This window comes from Mycteria americana, chromosome 1, assembly GCF_035582795.1.
Source record: "Mycteria americana isolate JAX WOST 10 ecotype Jacksonville Zoo and Gardens chromosome 1, USCA_MyAme_1.0, whole genome shotgun sequence".
NCBI lineage: Eukaryota > Metazoa > Chordata > Aves > Ciconiiformes > Ciconiidae > Mycteria > Mycteria americana.
The window spans coordinates 136,144,744-136,170,836 of NC_134365.1; the positions used below are offsets into that span (position 1 = coordinate 136,144,744).

The window sequence follows — 26,093 nt, forward strand, 5'->3', positions numbered from 1 at the left end:
GGTTTGTGTTCTTAGGTTCTGCTTAATCTACTGTACTTAAAAACCTATTGACAAATAATGGCTATTTATAGTTTTTCTGAATTCTGGCATACTTCATATGCAGTAAAAAAATTCTTTGCCTTTGCAGGCTTCCATGCTGTGAAATATTGATCTCCCTACACAGTTACATAGACCTACCCAGGTTGTTGCTCTTCACCTTTTTCAAATCAATATTGTCCACCACAGTAATGTGTTCTGTCCCTGTAAGCAAATGGGTAAAGCCAGAGTATTTTCAATGGTAGGCAGACCTGAAGTGAGTTGCATGCTTTTCAGGCCTGCAGATGCTATTTCATTGGAGCAGGAGAGGAATGAGAGAGCAGCAGTGAGTTCCTGACAGTGATTACACAGACATGTATTTCGAAGTTCTAAACTGAAAAAAGTAATAATTTAATTTTTCTTTGGTGACTGAAATGAAGCATAATCCTTGCATTTATTTTTCAGATCTCTCTAGGCATTAATGCAATTCATGATTTAAACAATCTCGGATCAATTACACTTCCTTCATCACTGCTGACAAATTTACCCCCTGAAGAGTTGGACTTTGCTTCTAGAATTATATTCAACTTCTTTAAAAAGACCACTGTGTTCCAGGTATCTTTTTAATCCTCTGTTCATAAGGGTTTTAAACTCAAGCCTAGAACAAAATAAAATATGAATGGACTTTTTTCCACACAAAACACGTTTCAAAACTTCCTGATTTAAAAAGTAATTGTTTTTGTCCAGTGCTCACTCTGCATAATAACTGAGCTTGTGGGTGCTGTACTCTACTATTGTTTTAAGATTTTAAAATCTGATTATTTTTTTGTCATTCCAGGATCTGTCCTTGAAGAATGCATCTTTAATCAGCAATGTTATATCATCAAGTGTTGCTAACCTCTCAATTAGCAACTTAAAGGCAAATGTTACTGTCACTTTACAGAATATCAAACCTAATCAGGTATGATTTACATTTTGGAAGACTTAAAGTACCATTTTATTGCCTCCATTGGAGAAGTTGTAGAACAAATACTGTACTAAGGATACAGATTGATTGGTTCTGCTTTACTAGTGTGGACATTTCATCTCTATCTGGACTTTAAAAATCACTCATCTTTGCTTTTTTATCACTGGTATAAATTTTTGTTCTCAAATGGTTTCAGGTAATTTTGCTCTATCACTTATCCATCCAGTTTTTATCTTTCCTACCGACCCTTCTGTTTTATTTTTCAAAGAATAAAAAACTCTTAGATGAAAGCCTGACAGTGGGGGTTGCTACGGAGATGCTGCAATCATGACATTTGTAGGTGCTGCATGGCCAGAAAGCAATATAAGTTTTTTTTGTAGGGGGAATGTTGTTCCTTCAACTGGAACACAGGATAGTGTCATCTGGAAGTATTAGGGCTCATATACAGCATCTCTTTCTTAAATGAGCATCAAGGATTAAAATCTTCTATCCCATATCTTAAAAGAGTTTAAAATACTAAAATATTATAAACTGAAAAATGTAGGGATTCCACTAATGTATGTGAAGCTTTTTTCTAGAGCTGGCTTAGTGTAGTCTTTACTTGTATTGATAAAATACTGAGTTTTGAGATATAACTGTAGAATTATTAGTATTCATAGCAGTATAGTGTATTACTGCTACTATTTTTAGGATTTTTATGTGTGTGTGGGAAATCTATATGTAAACATAGTAATATAAAGTCATCAAATGTTTGCAAATGAAAAAGAGTTTTTCCTTTTCTGTGTGATCATTTTCTTGATACTTACAAAATCAGGAAGGATGAGAAATCCCAAGAATTTGTATAGTGTGGAAAGACAATGAAACAGCATTTATAATGTTCTACCAGGAACAGAATCTTAGCATAAGCATGAGAGCTAGCTCCTGTATGGTGACTTCAAATTTGTTCAGCATATTTTCACATGCATATTGCAATATTAATCCATTCTATGCACCTACATTCATTTTGTGTTCATGTAAAACAGGTATATTTGCTGTATACAGTATTTATTCTTGCCTGCATTTTGTAGAAAGTTCATTAATTACTTGATCATAAACTCATAGTTTAGTAAAACTTTTTTTTTTTTTTTTAACCTCCCAAACAGGATAATTCAACCGTTAGATGTGTTTTTTGGGACTTTAATAAAAATGGTAAGTAGTTGATATTACCCAAGATATCATGCTGTTTTAGCTATGTTAACTCATGTTAATGTAAATAAAGGCTTTTATGAATAACAAATCTGTTTTATTTAACAGGTGGACATGGAGGCTGGTCATATGAAGGTTGCATAGTTAAAGAAAGTAGAGTAAATGAAACAGTCTGTTCATGCAACCATCTCACAAGCTTTGCAGTTTTGATGGTAATTATTTAAAAAGTTATGCAATCTTACCATAATTCAAGAAGACATGTAAGCATGTGTTATTTTAAGCAAATGAGGATTCAGTAAGCACATACCACCTGTGAAATACTACTCAGGTTCTGTTCACTTCAGTGTTAGTACACATAGCCATAAAATTAGTCACATGCTTAAGCTGCTTCTTGAATGGGGGCCCATGAGTTCCATTGAAGTAAAAAAGTCCTTAAGTGCTTATTCAGCTGCAGCTTTTACATTTAGGCAGTTGTTTATATTGTAGGAAATAAAAATTAGGATAAATCAAATTTAAAACGGGCTTTTAATCAAATGGGATTTCACAATTAGAATCATAGGATGTCTCAAGTTGGAAGGGACCCATAAGGATCATTGAGTCCAACTCCCTGCTCCTCACAGGACTAGACTGGCTTTTCTGTTTTTCAGTTAACCTTTTATAAGATCCATGATGAAAATAGCTGTTTCCTTTTTTTTAATTGCAGAGGGAAGGGTGTGTTTTGGTTTTTTTTGATCTTTTTCCATTTAATAAACATGTTCTCTGAAATTAACTTCTGTTTCCATTTTAGAATTTGTATGGAAATACTCCTTTGAAACCCACACAAGAATTGGTACTGACTTTTATATCCTATATAGGCTGTGGCCTCTCTGCAATTTTTCTTTCTATTACTCTTGTGACCTACATAGCCTTTGAGTAAGTACCTGTTCAACTAACCTCCCACTATTCTTCAATTATGATTGCTTGTAGTCTTCACTGCAAAATCCTTTCCAATAGTTATACACTGCACAAATTTGTTAATAATGCACAAATTTGTCCACTTTACCAGGAAGGTGTTGATTCAGTCTTCAGGAGTGTTAATCTTGCAGACGAATTAATCATGAGGCTCTATGCAGTAAGAAGTGAAGGAGTAGCACTCTAAATATTTTATAACGGATTATCATAATAGAAGCGTGAAGGAATGTGTTTAAGATACAACATATATAAAGCAGTGTAGAATGATAGCATTTTTAAACACATTTGTATTCTTTGTTGTTTGTCGGAACATTTTCTAACGTTTGAGCCTTAACTATTGAATCCTCCGTTCTATGTTTTGGAAATCCTCCTTGAAGTTATTTGGCGCATGTTTATTCTCTCATTATCCTGTCATCAAGGATTTACTTGTCTCTGTCAAGGTTTTAGAAGCCCAGTCGAAAGTCTAATCTAGTTTAGGAATAAAGAACAGTCTCATTTTGGTTTTTGGAAGTACTGTAACAAGGAGAAGCCCAACATACAATGTAAAAAAAAAATCGTGGTACTAAACTCTAAGAATCCAAGTTATTGTTTGCATTTATGTAACCTTATTATAACAAACTTTATTCATACAGACTGTTAATTTGGAAATCTTTTATAAATTACTCTCTCCATGTATAAATCAAATATATGAAGCATTATATATGAATGAAAATATATAAATAATTATTTTCCTTGGCATTTGTGCAGTAAGGACTACAAGAGAGGAAGTAAGCCAGGGATCCATGGACGACTGATGTCATCTCACTAATTTGCTTTTTTAGGAAAATCCGGAGAGACTACCCCTCCAAAATCCTTATTCAGCTGTGTGCTGCATTACTTCTACTCAACTTAGTTTTCCTCCTTGACTCATGGATCGCACTGTATGATACACGAGGCCTATGCATTGCAGTTGCAGTATTTCTTCACTATTTCCTCTTGGTTTCCTTCACCTGGATGGGCCTAGAAGCTTTCCACATGTATCTGGCCCTTGTGAAAGTCTTTAATACCTATGTACGAAAATACATTCTTAAATTTTGCGTTGTTGGTTGGGGTATGTATTTTTTATTGGTTTTTTTTTCCCTTTTGGCTGCTAAATAGATAAATCCTCTTATCAAGTATTTCAGTGAATGTGACATAGTTCAGAAATGAAAATGAAGCAGTCATTAAATGTTATGACTTTGCAGTGACCAGGTATTCATTATCAGTAAACCTGATTCTATATATTCCACCTTTCTGAGGTAGGGAACTGCCCCCTAACTGCAAAACTGAGGCTGCTGCAATGCAAACTGATAATGAATTTTCCTTGTGCAAGTACAATAGAACCGATTTTGAATGTGCATACTTGCATTTCCATTTACCAGACGGATGGCGTCTGTTCTGTTTTGAAAATAAATGCCAATAAGTATATATATCCTATTTCTGGGATAGCACTGTTGCTAACAAAAAGCAGCAAAACAGATCTAACTGGTTAAGGATGAAGAGATTCTGGACCTGATTATCCTTTTCTTGCCACTTGAGCAAACATAAGTGAAGGCACTAAAATCAATGGAATTGTTTTCTTAAAACAGATGTAAGAAAGAAAATTAGGTATCCTGTATTTGATGTTTTAAATCAGTTTGATGAGTGATGGTATTTGTTGCCTTATTCAGACAGGTTTGGAGCTAGCTGTGGAGAATAACTCTTGTTTCTTTGCAAGTTACGCTCCGGAGCAGTTTGAATGCTCCAGATTTTAGGTTCTTTCAGACAGCTAGTAGTCAACAGAATTCAACAGGCAAATTTCAGAAACAGGTTGTAGATTTCACAGAAAAATATAATATTTTCAAGTCATTATAATACTGTCTTTGTCATGATTTTCACTTATGTGTTTGCTCATAATCTTTTAGGGTTACCAGCAGTAGTAGTGTCCATTGTGTTGGCAGTATCACCAGATAATTATGGACTTATAACCACTGGAAAGGTTTCAGTAAACAGTCCTGATGAATTGTGAGTTAAAGGGAGGTGCTTTTTTGGGGGTGGGTGGGAGGGAGGTTCTATGAAATTGGTTTTCTTTAAAGTAAAGGTGGAGGAGGGAAGGAAGCAATGGGAGAGCTTTGAAATGGTGTAGTTCTACAGTATGTCATGTGTTTTGTGCTTATTGGTTATTGCCTATACAAAAGCTTTTACCCTTTGGCCAGAAAAATACTTTTTACTAAAGAGGCAAAAATGGTTTGCATGTGCAACAAACTACACCTTTATCTCATGTTTATTTTACTTAATTTCTGTTTCTGATAATGGTTGACAGACTGTTCTTGTGTTCTAGCTGCTGGATTAAAAATAGAATTGTCTTCTATATTACTGCTGTGGGATACTTTTGCCTGATATTCCTGATCAATATCAGCATGTTCATTGTTGTGCTGATCCAGCTCTGTCGTATCAAAAAGAAAAAACAACTTGGTGCTCAAAGAAAAACCAGTATTCAAGACCTTAGGAGTGTTGCTGGCCTCACATTCTTGTTGGGAATTACTTGGGGATTTGCTTTCTTCACAGTAAATGAGGTATTTACTTACCTCTTTACCATTTTCAACACTTTGCAAGGTAAGTCTATCCTTCATGTGACAGCCCATTGTGTACAATATAATGAACAAAACATTTGGAGATGGCATTTTCTTGATTCAGCAATAAAGATGTAATTTTGATACATGCTTTAACGTGCTAATTAAATTACAGATGATACTGCTTTACTGTAATCTTAAGTTACAGTTATGTTACAGTAAGGCACAGGAAAGCTAGCTACTTTTAAATGTATACTATATTTATATCTATAAATACTATCATTTTAAAAATGTATGCAAACCAGACACCACTGGAGGTGAGTGTATTTCTCTAGTGAACAGTTAAATTGTAAATACTCAGTTACTGTAGGTGTTCACATAATAATGCAATTAATGTAGTGAAAACTGTATCATTTCTCCACTTACCCCTAAGGCTTCGGGGTGAGGTGTGACATTCAACAAAGGGCCATTGAGACAGACAAGGCTGGAACTAAAAGTTAGTGGTCTAACTCTTAAGCATCGCCTTTAGTACTTGAGAACATATAGGAAGTAGATACAAAGGCATGCAGCTTTGCAAACGCTAGGATGCTATGGGACATATCCAAAAGCAGAGTTTCAGAGGCTGCAAAAGATTTCATATAAATATGAGGTACTGTAGGTGCCTACAGTTACCTAAGTATATGTGAATTTTCCTACTGAAGTTTGGATCCAAACTTCTGCTTAAATGGCACCTTAAATGATTCCCAGATGATTCTGGATGATTTCTCAGAGAGACTAAAGCAATGAAAATTGCAGTTCAGTGTATATACCCCTCCCCTATTTGCTATGTTGATTTTTGAGTACCTTACTCTTTGGTAACTTGAGAGGTTGAACCCATATCTTTCCAGGTCTTGCATGGGTTTGTGTTGAACTAACACAAGACTAGATTCTGTGTGGTCAGAGTAATCTGTTATGTGAAAGTAAGTTCCCCTTTTACCCAGTTTTAAGTTAGGTGCTGGGCAAATTTTGATATTAGCAGTAATAAAGGTGCATAAATTGTATTGACTTTAATTAAGCTTATGACAATGTTTCAAAATGGTATTTGAAAATGGTATAGAACCATCTGTGTAGAGCAACATTTAGTTACATTCAAAAATTCATCCTAAAAGCCAAAGTTATGAAAGATACTTAAGCAAAGAAAGATGTGAGTAATTTCTTCTAGTGGGATTTTACATGCTTAACTGGCCTTAAAAGCAGCATAAACATAACATACATGCACGTCTGCACCAGTCTGATCATTTAGTTTCCCTTCATGTTCTTTTCTATTCATTGTAAACCTAACATCTGTTCTCAGGGACACATTGCAGCTGGAAAATTGTGCAAAGACTGAGTGCCACTCTTCCTTAAAGGGGGATGATGATGGTGGACTTCTAAGCAGGGAAGGTTAGGTCCCACTCTGTGTCAGTTAGAAGTGAATGAGAAGCAGACAATGAGTCTGTAATGTGGCACCGGCAAGAGACAGGGATGAGCCCCATCCCTTCCAGAAAATATTTGGCTTTGCGTTTGTGGTAAAGGGGGTACCATTTATTATTATTATAGATATGAGTTATTTTCTCTGTATGAATGCTCACAATTTTGTAGCATTACTGGTTCTGTTACAGTTGGTGGTAACAGGTGAGCTACTAATAAAAGATGGGGCAGTGTCACACCATGTGCTAACAGCTGCATAGCCTGACAGTGTTGTATCATACCCTCTGTTTGACATTGCTTTGAATTCTTTTCCAAAAGTGTTAAGTAAATTTCAGGATCCACAGAATTTTTCACTTCTTATTTGATAGAAGGAAACTTCATGCACTTTGTGGATTTGGTTATATTTGCTGTACTTGCATTTGTGTGTATGATTCTTCTCATCTATGTAAGGGAAAAGTACTCTTCAGTGTTCAGAGTTGTAAACTTTTTCACCAAAGAAAGGTGTCATTACTTTTGATTAGAAATTTAAAAGAAATGAAAGAAAATCAAAACATTGTTCATTAAGAAGTAGCAAAAGTCAATTTTGCAACATTCTCTATCGTCATTGCTTTGCAGGGTTCTTCATTTTTATCTTCTATTGTGTAACAAAGGAGAATGTCCGTAAACAGTGGAGAAGATATCTCTGTTGTGGGAAATTCAGGCTGGCTGAAAACTCTGGTAAATATGAATATTTTTTTTTTTACTCCTGAATACTTATACTCACTGTTAAGTTCCTAGTATTGCAAAATACTAGGAAATTTGTATTTTGTAATACTTTTTTAAAAAAAATTCAATAAATCATGTTGCTGCAGTTGCAGGTCTAACTTATTATCCAAGGTACAATAAACCTCCAAAATTATACTCTTTAAAGGTGGTACTTGATGCAGTTCTTACATGCTTCCATGCTGTTGCATTAAGCTGTTAACTGCAGTTGCTCTCTTCCACTGCAGTATAAAGGCATGTCTTTGTAGAAGACTTTTGATCATAGTTAGGAATGGTAAGATTTGTTCCAGCTTCTGAGTCAACTGTAGTTTTACCAGTGACTTCCACAAAAACAAGGTGAAGCATAGTTTAAATAAAAAAACCCTATAAATTATTTTATGTTATTTTGTTATTCAGTAGTTGACTTCTCATAAAGCTATATACTTTTTATACACTTTAACTTAGAGGATCAACTGCACTTTAGTTATTGTTCTGATCTGGTCTGCAGTCATAAAACTGTGACAGTTGGCTGCTTGTATTAAAAAAGGGCCAAGAGAAAAAGGAACTAGATTTAAATAATTTTAAACATCAAGAATCATGAAATTCTTAGGAGAATATCATTCTGTCTAGAATACTGTGAGGAGAGTGGGTAGAGTCTTGTTTTTATTTTAATTCAGTTGCATTATTAACTATGTTTTTATATTTTGCTTGTATGAGTTGTGCTATTTTCTGTAACATGTATCTATTGTAGACTGGAGTAGAACTGCTACTAATGGTTTAAAGAAGCAGACTGTAAATCAAGGAGTATCCAGTTCTTCCAATTCCTTACAATCAAACAGTAACTCCACTAACTCTACAACACTGCTAATGAATAATGATTACTCAGTGCATGTGAATGGCAATGGTATGTATAATGCAAAATAGTATTTCTCAAGCTATTTTTTTTCTTGTCTTAAAACAGAAGTGCTATGCTCTTTCATGCAAAATGAAGTGCTGACAAAATATTATTCAGAAGTATAGGGTCAGAATATTTCAGGATGTCCTCACAAATGTTTTAGGGGACTATAGACAAAGTTTTAAAATATCCATTTCTCCTACTCAGTGGGAACTCTTGATTTATATATCAAAGGTAAGAGTCATTATTAGAGCAATTACTTACCAGAAGGTGCTGTTAACACGTTTCTTGTCACCTGAATATATGACAATAAACTTCAAGCATGTTTTAAAACAGTTCATATTTTAAACCTTATTAAAACAAACGTTGCCTGAAGAAGAAAGACATATAGGATAATAATATAGCTTGAAAGTATGAAAGAAATCATGTAGGAAGTAATATGAGGAAGAACATTAATAGAATACTCACATGGAAGCTGCTTATGAGAGGAGAAGTAAGAGAAAATGGAGACTGTAACTTCTAAAATCACATCAGTGAAGAGAGCACTGCTGAGAGGGTTGCCTCACTGTTGGCTACAGAGTAAGTATTGAAACTGAATTTCTCTCTAGCTCTTTATTTCCCCTGTGGGGTTTTTAAGGGTGTTTTTGCCTAACAGAAATCTACCTTTGTTGCAGGAAAGAATTCTTCAGAAGTAAAATTCTCTATCCTTCCTGTTCTAACATAGTACTGTCCTCTGAACTGTTACCCTCTGCTCTGTTCCTGAGAAGCTGAAATGCAGTTGTGTGTAGCACTCTGATCAATTTCCCTTGCAAATTGGTGCGGCTGATTTGTGTATTGAGAAAACTAGATATGAATCTCCACTGGATGTAGTTATTAAAAATTATCTTTCTGCAGTGGACATAATCTAGTTTTTCACACTCTTGCTGGACACATGTCATGCTGCTGATTTGAGCTCTCAGTAAAGACAGTTTTTCGAAGATTAAAATAACTTACAGATCTGTAATGTATAAAAGCCTAAGTTCAGCAAAATTTGCACGACATTATTCCTGTGTGCCTAAGGTATTTTTCTCAATTGATCAAGAGTTGAAGCTAAGAAGTCATGCCATCAGCTAGATTGTTTAGTATGAAGTTGTAGAACGTGCTCACAGGCTGTGTTGTCCTTGTTTCCTGGCATACGCTGTCAGAAGACAGCAGCTAATCAGCAGGATAATCTCAGCAGATAATCTCTTAGATGTACAGAGGAAAAGCTATGGAATTTATATGTGCCGCCCCCTTAATAGGTTACTGTCCATTTGGATGTACTAGCTGCATATTGTAAAGAAATCACATCACTTCAGGAAATGGCATTTGGACATGCCCAGACCAGCTTTCCAGATTGAGCTTGTAAAATTAGTTCCTTCTTTTTTTGTCACCCCTTTATAAAACCTCTTTGTTTGGATATCACACAATGCAATAATTACCACACTTTGTATCTAACAGTTCAGTTGAGAAACAGAATCTAGTAACTCTCTGTCATCAAGTACAAAGCAAGGCAGTATTTTTAGGTAGAAGTAATACCTTTCAAAGAGAGAGAAATTTTCAGACACAAAAGCTTGCATGTCTTGTAGGGGTTTTTTTCCAGCTATGTTGGTTACTCTGATGAAAGATGCCACCTCTCCCTGCAACATTTGACATGCTTATACACAGCTACAAAAGCATTTTGGCTACTTTTCTCAACAGAAAGATAGCATAAATGTTTTACTGAACTTGTTTGTTGCAGCAACTGAGTGAATGGTCCTGTTGTGGCTTTCCAGAACAAGTTTTTGTTGATTTGGGCAGTATTTTAGAATGAGATGCAAAATTGATGGTCTAAAACATTGAGTGATGCCAACTCTGTGTGATGTGCTCTAGTTCTGTCCTAGTTTATTCGCATAATTAGATCTTTCCAGTGTGAAAGTCTGTATGTCGTGTGCCAACAGCTTCTCAGACAAAGCAGCTGAAAGAACTTTTATAGAACTTTGTTCCTATTCACTCATGAACACAGATGTCTCAGATGACCCACCTCATCCCCTCTTGTATTTTATTGTATGTTTTGAATGCTGTGAACCCTGTACCACATCCTCCATTCAAATCAAAAGGGTTGTGTGATACCTTGCCTGCATAGTTTTTTTGACTAAATAATTCTTCTGGGTCTTTAGGACTTCTACTAGAAGAGGCTAAACTTATGCTTGGATAGAGTTGGTCCTCCCAGCAAAGCTCTTTGAGGCAATTCCTTACACTTAATCTTCCAAACATGGGGCAGTCGTATCTCAGAAAAGTTGGGCAAATGCCTCCAAAAGGTAGTTGACTGGTGTTAGATAGGAACATGGGACCTTCTAATTTGCGGTACCTGACTTCCCTGCTCTCACAGCTAGAACTTCAAAATAACATTGCAATACCTGATTTTAAAAAGTGAGCTCCAAAAAGAAAATACTCTAGAAATTAAGACCTATGTCAGAAATGTACTGAGCTGTAAACACTTAATGGTTTTGGCTTCACTACTTCCACTGAAATGCTATTCCAGATGCAGGATTGAATGACTTGCCATGGTAAGTTTGGGGTGTCTGTACAGCCTGTGGCGTTGCTTGCCTACTGGACTGTGTAACTTCATCTTTTCATGGCATATTACTAGTATTTCCTTGTTTTCAGTTTTTCTCTTGCAGGTTTGCATGTTTGGGAAACTACCACTAGGTATCACATGGCTGAACCTGCAGATTTATTCACTGAGGAACAGAAACCACCTTTATGAATTTGTTCACAGAATAGCCTTATTTTCTTCTCAGATTTTGCCCTAACGTTAGGGCACAGCTATTTTGAATGCTCCTTCTAAAATAAAACAGTTGTAGTCAGGCAGGGAGTTAAACAAATATATATGCACAATTACAGTTTCAGCAATTATGGTTATTTTCTGTCACTTCAGTCTTTATCTGATTTGAATTGATTAACAAAGCTCTTCTGCGCACCTTACCCTGTTTACATTTGTGCCTGTTTTAGTGCTTGATGGCCTTTAAAATTAATAATTAAATATTAGACTTTATATTTAAGAGGTTTTGCGTGATCTGATGGGCCATTGCTTCCGTTTTGTGGGTCCAGTGGCAGCCCAGTAGTTTGGCATGGAATTTGTAATCTTTGTTTGACAGCCATCGCCACAAACCCACTCCCTTAAACTGTTATCCTGAGATGTTTAAGTTATATGCATTACATTTTCAAACTGATAGTAAGCTTTATCAGCTAGAAACACATGTTCACATCTTATTTAAAAAATGCCATCTCTCATTCCAAAGAAAGGTTTGCCAATGAGACTTTGATGCAACTGATATACTGACATCTGCTTGAATCAGTAGGATAACTGCTGGAAGTTATGCAGTCTGCCTAAAGTGAAGGCTTAGTTTCTAGAGGAAGTGTTTGGGGACACTGATACTAAACCTCTGTGCTTGGGGTCCCTGGCCCACACAGAATGGAGAAGAGCAGTCCAGCCCAGTCACTCAAGCAGCAGAATCCTTTCTGCAGGAGGGATTAAGTGCAGGGGAGGGATGTCACCAAATAGTTCTCCCTCTGGTGACCCCAACAAGTAGTTGAAGAGCATCCTGTAATGTGGCCCTGCCCTTTCTGGAAGGGTTCAGAAGCTTGAGGTAGTCAGAGAGTGAAAGGGTAGGACAGAGCCAAAGCAGGATTCTACTCCAGGATATTTGAGGTATTTGATGGACTGAATCCAGGCATACTAGAGAGGATCAGATTTTGATCCCTGTAACAGAGTCATCTTTCACTGCCTAGAGGTTTCTCACCAGTGTTTCTCCTCCTCCTAAAACCATAAACCGCAAACAGTTTCTACCTTCACTGTTGTGTCTTTTCAGTAGACCTACTGAAATCTACTGAATCATGATGATGTTTGTATATGAAGCGTTGTGAATATTAACACAAATAGCAAACTTGGATGTTTTATGTTCTTTATTAATTATGTTTCTGGTATAAATGACAAATGACTGCTCTGCATCTGTGTTTCTGAACTCATTTCTCAGTGTTTAACAAAATTATCTCCTCCCAAAAGAAATACCAGTTCTGGTTTTGGTTTCCCCATCGTGGTATTCCTTATAATTTACTCCCACTGATGTGACACATATGATATCAGGATCCCGGCAGATCTTTTAAACTTGACAGCTTTGCAAAAAAAAAAAATCCAACCAGAAGCATTTGCACAAATACTTATAATAAAAAAATCCTAATTCTCATCAAAATTATCTAGAACGTGATGCATAGAGGTAGGAGATTCTACCCAGTGAACTGAGCATTTGTGGAGCATTTCATTAATAGGCTGCAGTCAGCAGTGGTATTACAGGTGTTCATTGTCAATTCACCTGAATGCGTAAGATTCTCAGTCTAAATATGGCTTAGACCCATGATTGGACCTAGGCCATATTCTGATTGTCCTCCAGAAATAAATGCTGCAAGCTGAGTGCCTTTCAAAGGAAAAAAATATCCTTGTTTTCTCAAACACTTTCTTGTTTCAGATGCATGGCAAACCGGAGAAACCATTTAAGCTTACCTTGTTAAAGCAAAACTAGAATGAGAAGTATTCTGTGTCTTATCTAGTGATATTTATTCCAAGTCGAAGCCTACATTCTGAGAATTGTGACCTTCACTGCTTAAAATATGTAATCCTATTGTGTGTAAATACATTAACATCTCTCAAATCTCTTACTGATTTCACACAGGGAAAGAAATATATACAGAATATGTACAGAAAAATCTGCATTTTGAAATTGTTGCAGGGATAAAACAAGAGTGCATGAACTCCCTACAGTGACTGAAAAAGTATTGGAGACTTGATTCTGAACCTTTCTGATAGAGGATGCACTTTTTTTGTTTCAACAGGCTATCTTTCCAGTGAGAAGAATGGGGTTTCTTTCAGTGTACAGAATGGTGATGTGTGTCTCCATGACTTTTCAGGCAAACAACTTGTATTTCAAGAAAAGGATGATACAGGGAGCCAAAAAAGCCATATCTCGCTCAGAAGGACTTCAAAGAGGGGAAGCCTAACTTTTATTGAGAAAATGTGATTTCCTTTTAAACAGCACATTGTTTTACAGTGTGAATTAGACATTTACTTTAACAGTTTTACATAATGTGAGCAGACCAAGAACTGATTTTATTTCATACATGGTACTGGAACTTCAAGGCAGCCATGCAATGGATTGACAAGGACAATTACTAAACAAAAGAGCTACTATTTTGACAAGGTATCTTGGATGTCAAATTACAGCTGGCACATTTCCATTTTGATTCTTCATTAGAGGTTTTTTTGAGGTTTTTTACATTTAAAGGAAAGTTTTGTTTAGACTTTTTTCATTACAACTAAGTTTATCTGGATATAATGCATAGTAGTATTGTATAAATGTAGGAAGCTACAACTTGTGCGTACAAACGATGTTATCTTTAAAAATGTTAGCTACACTGTCTTCAACTTTTTGTACATTGTAGTAGCAAACTCTATAGCGATGTACATAAGCAGAAAAATATCAACCTTGAAGCATTTTAATGATACTTTTGTATTTATTTCTTGTAATATAAATTTAAATATTCCTATGTATAGAAAAATAATTGGTATTTTGTTTCAATTTTTATTGTAAGTTTGCATTTTTCATTAATTGAAATAATTAACACAGAAATATACAGAAGTTAATTTGTTCAGTAAGTGAAATCACTTACAGTGGTTTAAATATATTCACTAGATACAGAACTGTAAATACAAACACTATTGGTCTTGAACCTTTAGCAACCTCTTAGTACACCACAGAGGGGTAGAAACTGGGTATCATCAAAGTAGAGTGCCACGAGTGAGGGAGTGATAAATAAAGTAGTCAGTAGGTTATTAAATACAACTAAGTTATGTTAGTGGCTTGAGTAAGTCAATGGAAGCTTTTGCCATTGATTTCAGCAGGGTCAATATTTTGTCTTGAGTGGTGGTTCCAGAGATTAAACACACTGCCATTTCTCATTTGCAATGATAAAGAAAAGAAGAGAAGTGTTATTTTTTGAAGAAAAAATGCAGAGAATAAATGCTAGCTGCTATATTTAGTAGCTGAGAAATTGTTTGTTTCATTGTGTGGCTGTTTTTTAAGGGGCAGCTCTTGAGCTATTCTAATGAGTATTTTTGCTTGTACTTCGGCCCTTGGCTGGCAAGCCAAATCCTGAGGCCCTAGCTCAGTAATTCCTGAAGGAAAATTTCATTTCCTTTGTGATATTTGTCTGAAAAAGCTGGATTTTGGCTCTTCATGCACAACAGCTGAAAGAAAATAGAGCCCATACAACATTGTGAAGATTCTTCCTGAACAGAAATTAGCGTGAGCCTTGGTTGTGCCTCTTCGTCCTCACACAGGTGTGCAGCTGTGGCCATTGCTTTTTTTCCTTGTGTTCTTGGCAAAAGGTTGGATGCTTCTGGAGCAAGAGCTAGAACAAACTGGCGCCACACTGCAGAGTGCCAGACCCTGTAAAGGGGATTTTTTTGAGGTGATGTGCGCTGCTCCATTTGAGGGGACGCACGTTTTGAGGGGAGCAAGGGCTTTGCTTTCCCAGAGGACTCAGTGAGGGGGAACCCTGGAAGCACTTTTCTCAACAAAAAGCATCAGTTAAATGCCTCCTGTCTGGGGCTCTGTTGTAGTTCAGCAATTGAACCTCTTCAGTACTCAAACCCTCTTGTGATTCTATATGCAAGGCATGGGTTCTTTTGGTCACCTATGTTCAGGACCACTCTGAATATGCTTTCAAAGTGACAATTTAAAGTATTTGTTGTGTTTATCCACAAGGTTTTAACTGCATGTTAATAAAAGATGGTACTGGAATGCTAGTAGCTGGAATGCATTTCTGTGAATGCTTTAACTATTTGGCTAATTGCCTTTGCACTGTTTCTTGTAAATTTATTTAATGTTCTTGTATTTATATTTTCAAGTGTAAAAAGAAGTAATAAATTTACTGCAAGTACAACACGTAAAATACATAAACTTTGTCTTTTAGATAAATGGGTCATTATACTGGGCTGTGTTACAATTCTTCAGATTACATGAGCTGCAGTACCTAACCTCGTGGAGAAAATGCTGACCTAGCCCTTACATTTATTATCTTCCACGTATTTTACCTTCTGTGGTTCTAGCAGATCTGGTTTTTAGCAGAGAAAACCCTGACGTAAGTCTGTCCCGTTAATGCTTGCCCTCAAGTCTGCTGAAGCTCTTCCACAAGAATGCTATGAGCAAAAGCACATAGCTGAGTTTGCCTTCAGTAACTGAATTCCCTATGAAAACACATATAGCGCTGTCACTGACCTGCTTGGAGTCTTCCTTTGTTTTTATTTTTGCACGCTAACATATGTTAGGATTCTTTTAATCATTTTTACTTGATTTATTCCTGGGGGTAGGGAGTCTTTTCTGACTTTGCCACTTAAAAGCATGCACATATTGTAGGAAAATTTTGCACCCACAGCAGCATATTATTTTAGCTCCGTGAATAATTATCATCACCGAACTAGCTGAAAAAAGTGTTTGCACATTGGGTGTCGTAGTGTCCTTTTGGTACTTGGTCTCTTGTGCACTGCTAGCAGTTTAGCCATGGCAACCCAGAGCTCGATGAAAGCTGCAACCCCTTCCCAGAATGCAAAGTAAAATTCTGTGCATCAACTTGTGGCTGCAATGCTAACTCGGGGACAGCTGTAAAGAGGTTGTAAGCTTAGTCATAGGTAAACAGCAACATGCTGTGTAAAGCTGACACCACCTTGCTCATCAGACCCGTTCCCTAAGCGTACGCGATCTGCTCTGTAAAAAGTAGTGCCCCGAAGCAGGAGGCTCGTGCAAGTTCAGGGGAGAATGAACCGGTCCGTGTTCTGGGACTGCGCAGCCTCCGCTGAACTGCAGCTGCAGGGCTCTGGCTGATGGCGTTAATGAACCTCCGAGTAGTGCAGGACCTACGGAAATGCTGTCTGTCTGACAGACACTGCTGAACGAACAGGTCTCCTTGTAAGACTTTTCTCAACCATGGCTGTCAGTTACACAGTCAGTGAAGTAAGCACAGCAAAAAGTCACAAAATTAGCTCTGTTAATGCTGTAATTTCACATGAGAAAAAAAAAAAGACAACAGGAAAAAAAAAACCTTTCTGACGTCTGAGTGAATCCCACACCTCCAGCTGTTCTGCAACGTCCTTTCTGTGCTTCAGCACCCATCCACACTTACCATTGCTTTTCTTCCTGTTGTCAGGAGCACAGAGGGAACTCACCAAAGATTTTGCAACCGTATGTAACACACGGCGGTTTTTTTTTTTTCTTTTAAGCCTTTGTCAAGTTTCTAAGTCTTGGTTCTCTTTGCCTGACTTCCCTTTCTGCTCGCTCCTGTCCCATCCACGTTAGGGAACCACAGCGTGAAAGCAGGAGTCATGCAAGGGCACATCGGGTCAACAGTGCACGTTGCCTCATGCCCCTGGTGAGTGCCTATGGGAACAGCAGGTTCATTTCCATCAGAAATCTCTAAATCTTCTTTATTAAGTTGGAAAGCCAAGGCTGATGTGTGAAGACACCCGATCAAGTCTTGCATTTTTTTTCCTTTCGTTCTAGCAGATCTCAAAACGGTATTTTTTAAGGCTGAAAAAAAAAAGGCTTCCAACAAATGTTCTGGCCTTTTGCATTTTATCTTACGTACTTACAAAGCGGATGTACAAAATCGCCTTTATTTTTGACAATTCAGCCTGACTTCCAGCACTTGTCACACCACGGCTCACGCTACTCGGCCCTGCCTTTGCTCCTAGCCAGTCCCTCGGGCACTGACACCCTCTCGGCGTCCCTGCCGGCTGCGGTGCCCGCCGCCCCTCACGCTCGCCCTTCTCCTGCCGCTCCCCGGGCAGCGCGCAGAGGCTTGGAAGAGCAGCTGGGAACACCGCAGGGAGAAGTCTGCTGCTCCTTCAGAAAAGCTGAATTGGGGATTTCAAGCACCGCACCCGCACGGAAGCGGCCCTGCTCTCGGGGGGGTCTGCAGGCTCGCGCGCCTGCTCCCGCTCATTTCGCCGCCGAGACGTCCCGCCCCCTCCCGCCGCCCCGGGCACGCACCGCCCGGCCGGAGGGAAGAGGCCGGGCCCCCCGCTCCGCCCCGCCCCGCCCCGCCCCGCCCCGCTCCGCCTCGCCGGCGGGAGGGAGGACGGGCTGGCGCACCGCCCGCCGCGCAGGCCGGCCGGCAGGGGCGGGGGGGAGGCCGCCGCCATCTCTGGCTACCGCCGCGCCGATCGCGACCGGGAGGAGCGGGCGGGCCTGGCAGCCGGGCCGGCTGAGGCGGGAGGCGATGAGGAGCCGCAGCAACTCGGGGGTGCGCCTGGACGGCTACGCCCGCCTGGTCCAGCGGACCATCCTCTGCCACCAGGTGAGGGCAGCCGCCGCCGCCACCGCGGGACGCCTGTCCGGGGCTGGGGGCACCCGGCGCGATGGGGCCGGGCGGGGGGCGGGGGGCCTCCGGTGGAGCGGCTGGAGCTGCCGAGGCCGGTGACCGCAGGCTGGTTACACAAGGGGCACGACGGGGCTGGTGGAAGAAAATATCTCCTCCCCCCGGCGGATGGCCTCCTTCCCGTGTCTCCTCCTTTCCCCGCCTGAGGAGGAGCGCGGGGAAAGCTGAGGCGGTGCGGATCCTCGGGGGTGCTCGCTAGCCGCTTATATAAGTGCGCATTGGAAGATACATGGAAAATACAGCAGGTCTGAGCTTGCAAAAGTAATACTGTGTATAGAATGTGTTCATGGTCGTAAAGTGTCTTGTTCCATAAGGCATCTATGGCCCTTACATCAATATCATACGCACCCACCCGTTGTAACGCTATATAGATACGTGCCTGTAACACAAGTCCCGGTAACACAGAGGTCCCTAGCAGGGCCTCTGAAATATGTCTGTCAGCATCCGCTCGGTGTGAATCCAGGACAGAGCGGGGTTCGCAGTGGCCAGCGTGTGTGCTTTGTGCAGTACGTGTGTGCAGCGGTGCACGTCCGAGGGATTCCCGTCCCCGACCTGCTGCTGGTGCAGCTTGTCCAGCGTTGGTTTTAGTGGAGCAACTTCTGGTGTAACGCTGCTTGGGCTCTGGGTTGTCGGGTGGTGCTGCCTGTGTATGTGGGCAGTAAAAGAATGAAGATGTCCAGGCTGGTAGGGAAAAACTATGACCCACTCTCTTTTTTAGCCAGCGCGTATGCATAAGTATGTGGCATAGTGCTCTCTGCTTAATAGTGCTCGCTTTACCCGGCTCTGAGTATGGGCACTCACAGCGTGCTCTGCAGTGTCATGCTTCGGTTAAAACAGTCCAGTACATAAAGATGAGAGCAACAGGGTTTTTTTGCACGAAACAGTTCCCAAATACACTTAGTTGCTGAGAGTTACAAGAAACTGGAAACCAGTGAAAGAAGAGGTGAGGACCTAAATCTGCTTAGGTCAGTAAGATTTTTTGTTGTGGGCACAGGGTCCAGACACCTGTGAATTAATGTTTGTGTACTAATTATTGTAAACTCATTAGAAACAAATGCAAGGACATGATATAAGTGGTGTGGGAGGGTAATTTTGCTCTCCGGCTGTGCTGGGGTGCAGGAGATGCTTTGAGTTGTGCTCCTGTCTCTGCCTTTTGTCTGTGGGATGACCTTGGACGAGTCACTTTGGCTTCCAGTGCCTGTCTTGATTTCCGTGTTTATAGGATAAGGATGCTGATAACAGCCTCCATTAGAGGACAGATGGAGCCTCTGGGATCCAGAGATCAAACATGCCCCTTGAAAGCTGTGCCTTGATGATGTTAATGGTTAACAATAATAAAAAGCGTAACTTAATGGCAATATGGGAGTTTATACCAGTGACCTAGAATTTTGTAATTGCTATTTACAGTGCTTGGATGCATGTTCATGACTCAGTACTGCTTTTTCCACTAAGTGCTCAATGCTGAGGAGAGTTCACGTGAGGGGGAAGCAGATAAGTAAGTTTTCTTCTGTGTGTGGAAAGCAAGTCACAGGCTAGCAGCAAGGCAGAGGGACAACAATATCACAAGAGGGCCCAGAGAGATGCTGCAAGACAGGCTTCTAGATTTGTTTTCTTTATCTATACTCCTTATGGTTTTCCACTGCAATAGGTTGAAAATGTCCTGGTCAGCTGGGTGAAGAGGTGCAGTTCTTGCTTCAGAAGATAAGTGCTACCAGGCAGACATACATGGACAAAGCACAGGCTCGGACCCCTCACCAAGGTTGACAGTTTTCCATATGTGGCACCTTGCAGGATTGGATCCGTAGCAAACTTTTTCTTGTTTTGCAAGCATTGCATTCTGCTGATTGGCCCCTGCAGCATGCAGGGGGATAGGTATGATCCTGTTAAAGCTTGTACAAAGAGGCTAAGACCAAACTACTGGCTCCTGTCTCGTGCCCTTGCATTGGCCTGCTGTGGTGCAGGGTCTGCCAGCTATTGCATGTGCCCCTGGGGACAAGGGCCAGAGGGATGCTTCCATACTGTAGCTGAGCAAGCACTGAAAAGCATCACTTGAAGGCTTTTCTCAGCTGCTTATTGCACTTGTTAATTTGAATGAGATAAGAAAAAATGTGAAACTTAAGGTATGTCCATAAACTAGCAAAACTTAATGTCTATCTACATTTTAAGTATTGCTAGGGTACTATAAGAGAAAAGCTTATGGAGCTGATAAGGAAGGCACGTTTGGCATACATTTATGGGTATCCTCGATTGTGTTACATCTGGTTTCACGCAAACAATCTATCTGCAAACTTTGCTAGCGCTTACATCAGTTTTCATCTGATGGATCAATAAGACGGATGCAAATTAAATAGGTTTTCAGCAAGACGCTAAATGTGGGCTTACTTGTATTGCTGCTGTGGTTAGAACCCTGCTATTTTTGTGCCTGTATTGCTAACGTTCTTATTAGTATCTGGTCCCCTGTAGGAACTGGTGTTGTGTTTTGGGTTTTTTTTTTGTCTCCAGACTAACAGATAGACTTAAAAATAGGATTGGACACGATACAACAGTTTAAAGTCTTAGTCCAGCAATCAGCTTTCTGTTGCAGTGCTGTCAGCTCACAGAGCCGATGGGTGCTGGTAAAATTCTTTGCTCCGTGGATCTGTATGTGCAGTGTGATTTGCAGGATGAGACCAGCTAGTCCAATTAGCGATCACTGTGTAGATGTAATGCTTTGAAGTACTAGCTGAGCTAAAATCCCTTTGACATCTTTGGGGTTAAGCACACTCAATGTTTCTTCAGCTTCTTCAGCAGCTGGTACGGGTTGTACTTTTCATGTGGTGTCAGCAGGTAACAGAAGAAAAGAATTGTAATTTTTAAGATTAAGTACTTTACAAAAAAACCCAAACTTAAAAATATTAATTAACTGATTGTGTTGTTTTGCTAATGTTCTGAATGTATTGTCAGTCCATGAGAGCCAGCCCCAGTGCTCCCCAAGAGCTGGGACCTTCTTATAGAGGAACCAAAGACGCTGAAATGGTGATAGCTGCCCTTGGATGTGTTTCATGCAGCCTCCTGAAGGCAGGCAGGTCCCTCCCTGGGGACTGAATGGTCTTTTAAAGTCTTGCATGGGCCATTTTTCCGTGATTTCCATCTTGGTACCTAGAGGCACTTTTATTTTGCAACTCTGGCAGCCAGCCCAGCATGGAGAGTGGGGAAAAACAAACCAAAATGATCATTTCTCAGGCAGTAGGGTGGTCTCTGTCAAGCCAGGGCTGCAGGTATGTACACATTTGTTGTGTTGCATGGGAGGAGGGAAGCAAAGTGCCCTCTAAAAATACTGGGAATATGCAGTTTGCCTTTTGAGATCCTGGTTTTCGCCGCACAGACGCAGCACTGAACTGGGAGCAGGGTCTCCTTTCTTTGCTCGTTCACTTATTCTTCTTCTGTAACTTCTGTTACTTGACTTTTGAAGTTCAGAAAGAAGTTTTTTAAGCTCTTTGGGTTCATATGTGCTACTTTACAGATCAAATGGATGAGTAGGTGGTCCTGCTGTTGTTATTTAGTTTGCGAAGACCATGCTGTTTCAGCAGAACTACACGTTTCTACTCTCAGCGAGCCACTAGACGTTGCTGTATTTAAACCATAACAATAGCACTGACTGTGCCCAGTCATGTGTGTCAGGCTGTCACCCGTGTCTTGTTCAGTTGTCACATGCAAAGCCCAGAAAATAGTAATTAAAGCTTCTCCCCCTCAAAACTTCTTTCTTAAAAATAACTATGGAAGGAGTTGAGTGAACCACTGTGTGACAGAAATGAAAAATTGGTGTGTGTATTGTTTTTAATTTTACTTATCTTTATTATTGTAATCTTTGACCCTTGTCACACTGGCCCTAGCAGCTGGTCTTCGTTCACTCCAACTGACATTGGCTGTAAAGGCTCTACTTGATTGAAAACTCTATCGACCTTTTGCTTCTCTACCTCATTTCTTTGTTAGTGAAGAACATACAGCTGAGAAAGACAGTCTTAAAAATTAATGATAATGAAGTGATGGGAATTAATGATGAAATGAAAGATTTAATGGAGTATTTGGGATGCAGGAGACTACTCAGTGTGCTAGTTTTCAGACAGTGCTGTGATTCAACACCATCAGAATTTGTCTTCCTGTACGTTTTCCAAAGGAGGATATAAAAAGACTTTGCATGCATTCATGCTTTAGCTCTCATAAACCAAGCACGTAAATAAATAGAAATACTTTTTTTAATTTCCTAGAAGGGAAGTAGTGTGTTTTTTACTTCCTCAAGATTATGCCACAGACCAGATACATAGAGAATAGATCCCAGACTCAGTTTCTAATGTTAACTCGGTACCCTCTTTTCCTTACAAATGTGTAAAATTTAAATTCCTATTTCCCCAATTTATTTCAAATTTTACTCAGTGACTTAGCTGATAATCCTGTGTGGATGAGGATGCCCAGCTGGATGCTATAAGCTTTATATCCTGAAGCGTTCAAAGAAATTTTGCATTTCACTTGTGTGAGTTTGAGAAAGAAAGATGGGACCTCACTTTTGTTGCGAAATTGTGAGCAGTCGCAGCGTGCCATCAGTGTGGAATCATCTCTGTCTCTCTCTTTTGTTTTGTTACCCTTTGATATGGAAAGAACTGGTGCGTCTTAATAGATGGGATTTCAGGTAGTAATGTTTGTTCTTTATTCTTTCTGCTGTGGTTAGAATCCAGTTACGGGACTGTTCTCAGCTGGTACGGACCATAAGGATGCTTGGGTACGGGACAACATCTACAGCATCCTGGCCGTGTGGGGGCTGGGGATGGCTTATCGGAAGAATGCGGACCGGGATGAGGATAAGGCCAAAGCCTACGAGCTCGAGCAGGTATGTCAAAGTTCGGCGTAAACCAGTTATGCTGTTTGGTTTTTTTCATGTGGTAGTGGTTTTGAACGGTGCATTCGCATTGCTGCTGTGTCTAGGATCTGGCAGGGTTTTCCCATCTTGGAGTACGTCTTGTTCCTATGACAGCAGCATCCATGCAGCGTGTGGTATGCAGTGTTCTTGGCAGCCTTTCGGCAAGCAGGATTTGGAGAACTAGGTGACAGAGAGGCTAACATCTGAATTAAAATATAAACAAAACAAAAACATGTAGGAGTCAAACTTCTATTGGTTGGCCAATTGTTGAAAATTAAGCTTCTGAGAGGTTTTATGCCCAGATTTACAAGCCTCTGATTAAACATTGAGATCCCTCATGAAGTGTATTATGGAGCAGAAAATCAAGCCTAGGTCGCTTGGATCCTAGGGTAGCAATTTATCTGCTAGACCATTCTTCCCCCTAAGAAGCAGCATGCCATTTAAAGTAGCAATCTTTGAAATGTGCACTTGTGTCATCTCATGGAAGTTGTACATGGTGTATAGACATGTTTGATCAAACCAGACAAGGTGGCAATCTCCAAACTGGTAAGACTCATGTGTTGGAGAATTGGAAGGGGAGGTAACTCACTGAGGTAATTTCATTAATCTTCGGCTGGGAAAGTGGGTATCAGAAGTGAGAGTATAGAGGTGGGTTAAATGGGAAGTGAGGGAGTGTTAGTGTCAGTGTCCTGCTGTTGTTTTGAAGGCGCTGGGTAAATTTTATGCTGACATGTACTGCTCAAACCGGTGAGATCTGTGGTGACAGAATAACCTTGACTCAGTTTGCATGATTGTATTTTGAAGCTATAATAATTTTTGGATAAAAAGATGGGGTTGATTTCCTTTTTTAAGACAAAATCTTGCGCTTCTCTTTGTACACACTAAAGGCCCTTTCTTTACATTAGTCATCTGCTTTCTGTTGTACTGTATAAAGAGGGAAAGAAGCTCCACAGGTTTTCCAATCATGTCAATGTCTTGCAGTCATCTACCAGTGTTCCCTGGATCTGTGTTTCTAAAAATCATAATCATCATTATTATTATTCTTACAAGACATAACATTCCTCTTACTTCCGTAGCTGGATAGAAGGACCACAGAGAGTTGCTCCACTGTTTAGAGAGGGCCTTTGGGAAAAGATTTGTTTTTCTAGATAGGGAAGGGGCAATAAAAATCAACAAGTATATTAAAAAAAGGCATGTAAAGCATTCCAGGCAAATACACATTTTTTTACCTTTGGCAGGACGTTAGTAGGGGGTGTGAACTTTGTCACTTTTGATTGTTGTTTGTAACAGCTGAGATGAGGCTGGCCCTGTGAGGGTGTTACCGGTCTCTTTTGTTCCTGCAGAACGTTGTGAAGCTGATGCGGGGACTCTTACAGTGCATGATGAGACAGGTAATGTCATAGGTATGAGTTGAACTAGTACCTGTTGCATTTACAAAGCATTTCATCTGAGGCATGTATTCCTTGTGTCTTTTCTGTAGAGTGATTTTTTTTGCATGTGTGTAGCCAGTGGTGTGGGGAGTCTTTTTTTAAAAAAAAACTCTTTAGTTTCCTTGAGCAAAACTCTGATCTTACTTTTTGAACACCTTTTTGAGATTGCGCTTGTAGCAAATGACAGTTTTGCCTTCGCAAACTGATTTTCACCGAGATGCATACCTGTACTCAACTGTTGACCTGAACTCAACAAGGTAGTTTCATTTTATTCTTTCCCAAAGAGATGTGGATTTACCTGGAGCCTAAAGTTAGAGATGTGTTTAAGCACTCTGATCAGTTAAAACACACTGAAGTGAGGTAACAAAAATTAGGACCTCAAGTTTCTCCTCACCTAGGAAAAGGTGTAAATTTTGAAATAGTTTGAGAATTTCTTCCGAAATGTTTCATATTTGAAAGTTGTGGTGTTTTTTAGGTAGATAAGGTAGAGAAGTTCAAACGCACGCAGAGTACCAAAGACTGCCTACATGCCAAGTATAACTCCGCTACTTGTGCCACGGTGGTTGGAGACGACCAGTGGGGGCATCTGCAAGTGGATGCAACTTCCCTTTACCTGCTCTTCTTGGCACAGATGACTGCTTCAGGTAAGCAGAAGATACTTTAGCCTTGACTATTGTTGCAGTCTTTTTCTATTCTAGCTTTTATTTAAAAAGGAAAAAAAAGTTGTAACTAGCTTCAAAGACCTTTACATAGTTATTACTCAGGAGAAAGTAATATTTCTCTGGAAAAGAGATGTGGCTTAGTTAGGATTTCATGTTTATAGTAACTGCCAGGGCAGCGTCCCTTCCCTTAATGTTTCTTGGCGTACAAATACATGAGAGAGTCCGAGTCACATCAGGGAAGGGTTTCGTGTTTGAAGACTACATGACGTGTTCTAAAGGACAACCAGGTTTCTTTAGAGGCTGGCGACACTGAGTCAGGTGCTGCTAGTCCCGTCTGTGTTCCTCTTCTTGCTGGCACTGTTTTATCTTGTGCTTTTCTCAACTGTACTCCTCCTGTGAGGATAAGGATTTGTTTCCGTATGTGTTTTTCTGTCCTCAGAGCCCCCTGCAACTGACCCCTGCAGAGCGGGCACCTGGTCGTCCTGGTGGTCCTTTGATAGAGCACTAAGCGGGTGGAGCGGTGGGGAGCTGCAGGAATTGGGATGCACTGCTCTTGAGAGCCAGAGCTGGTTCAGCTGTCTCTGCTTTGTACCCACCATGTCTGAATGCCACCCTCCCAGGGGTAGATTTTGGTTGGTCTTTGAAACAGTATGTATCGGTGGCATTTGAAGTATTTTATCAGCAGCAAGTATTGAGGCTTGCTGTCTGATCTTTTGAAATCAGCGTGAGTTTTTCCATTGATTTCAGTGGGCAGCAGTTGGTAGCAAATAAACAAAAGCATGAAACTCACTGAAGAGTAAATATTTCAGTTCTTATATGGTATAATTACTCTCTTCCCTTCTTTT

The 26,093-nt window shown here is 39.9% G+C and overlaps 2 protein-coding genes across 7 annotated transcripts in view; both read left to right on the plus strand.

The window, feature by feature from the left end:
- Positions 1-15,684, plus strand: part of ADGRG2 (adhesion G protein-coupled receptor G2) — a 63,795-nt gene extending 48,111 nt beyond the window's left edge. For all 3 annotated transcript variants that reach the window (XM_075521551.1, XM_075521544.1, XM_075521561.1), the window contains 11 exons: positions 481-630; positions 854-976; positions 2,125-2,170; positions 2,276-2,379; positions 2,955-3,079; positions 3,940-4,208; positions 5,041-5,140; positions 5,457-5,731; positions 7,753-7,854; positions 8,630-8,782; positions 13,664-15,684. In XM_075521551.1, coding sequence (XP_075377666.1) covers positions 481-630; positions 854-976; positions 2,125-2,170; positions 2,276-2,379; positions 2,955-3,079; positions 3,940-4,208; positions 5,041-5,140; positions 5,457-5,731; positions 7,753-7,854; positions 8,630-8,782; positions 13,664-13,848 — 1,632 coding nt within the window. In that variant the 3' untranslated portion in view covers positions 13,849-15,684. The remainder of the gene's footprint in view (positions 1-480; positions 631-853; positions 977-2,124; positions 2,171-2,275; positions 2,380-2,954; positions 3,080-3,939; positions 4,209-5,040; positions 5,141-5,456; positions 5,732-7,752; positions 7,855-8,629; positions 8,783-13,663) is intronic.
- A 2,270-nt stretch (positions 15,685-17,954) lies between these two features.
- The window catches only part of PHKA2 (phosphorylase kinase regulatory subunit alpha 2), a 47,611-nt gene continuing 39,472 nt past the window's right edge, over positions 17,955-26,093 (plus strand). For 3 of the 4 annotated variants that reach the window (XM_075521571.1, XM_075521588.1, XM_075521596.1), the window contains exons 1-4: positions 17,955-18,181; positions 22,968-23,126; positions 24,500-24,547; positions 25,062-25,230. In XM_075521571.1, the coding sequence (XP_075377686.1) occupies positions 18,104-18,181; positions 22,968-23,126; positions 24,500-24,547; positions 25,062-25,230 (454 nt within the window). In that variant the 5' untranslated portion in view covers positions 17,955-18,103. The remainder of the gene's footprint in view (positions 18,182-22,967; positions 23,127-24,499; positions 24,548-25,061; positions 25,231-26,093) is intronic. The other variant, XM_075521579.1, reaches the window with a different exon arrangement.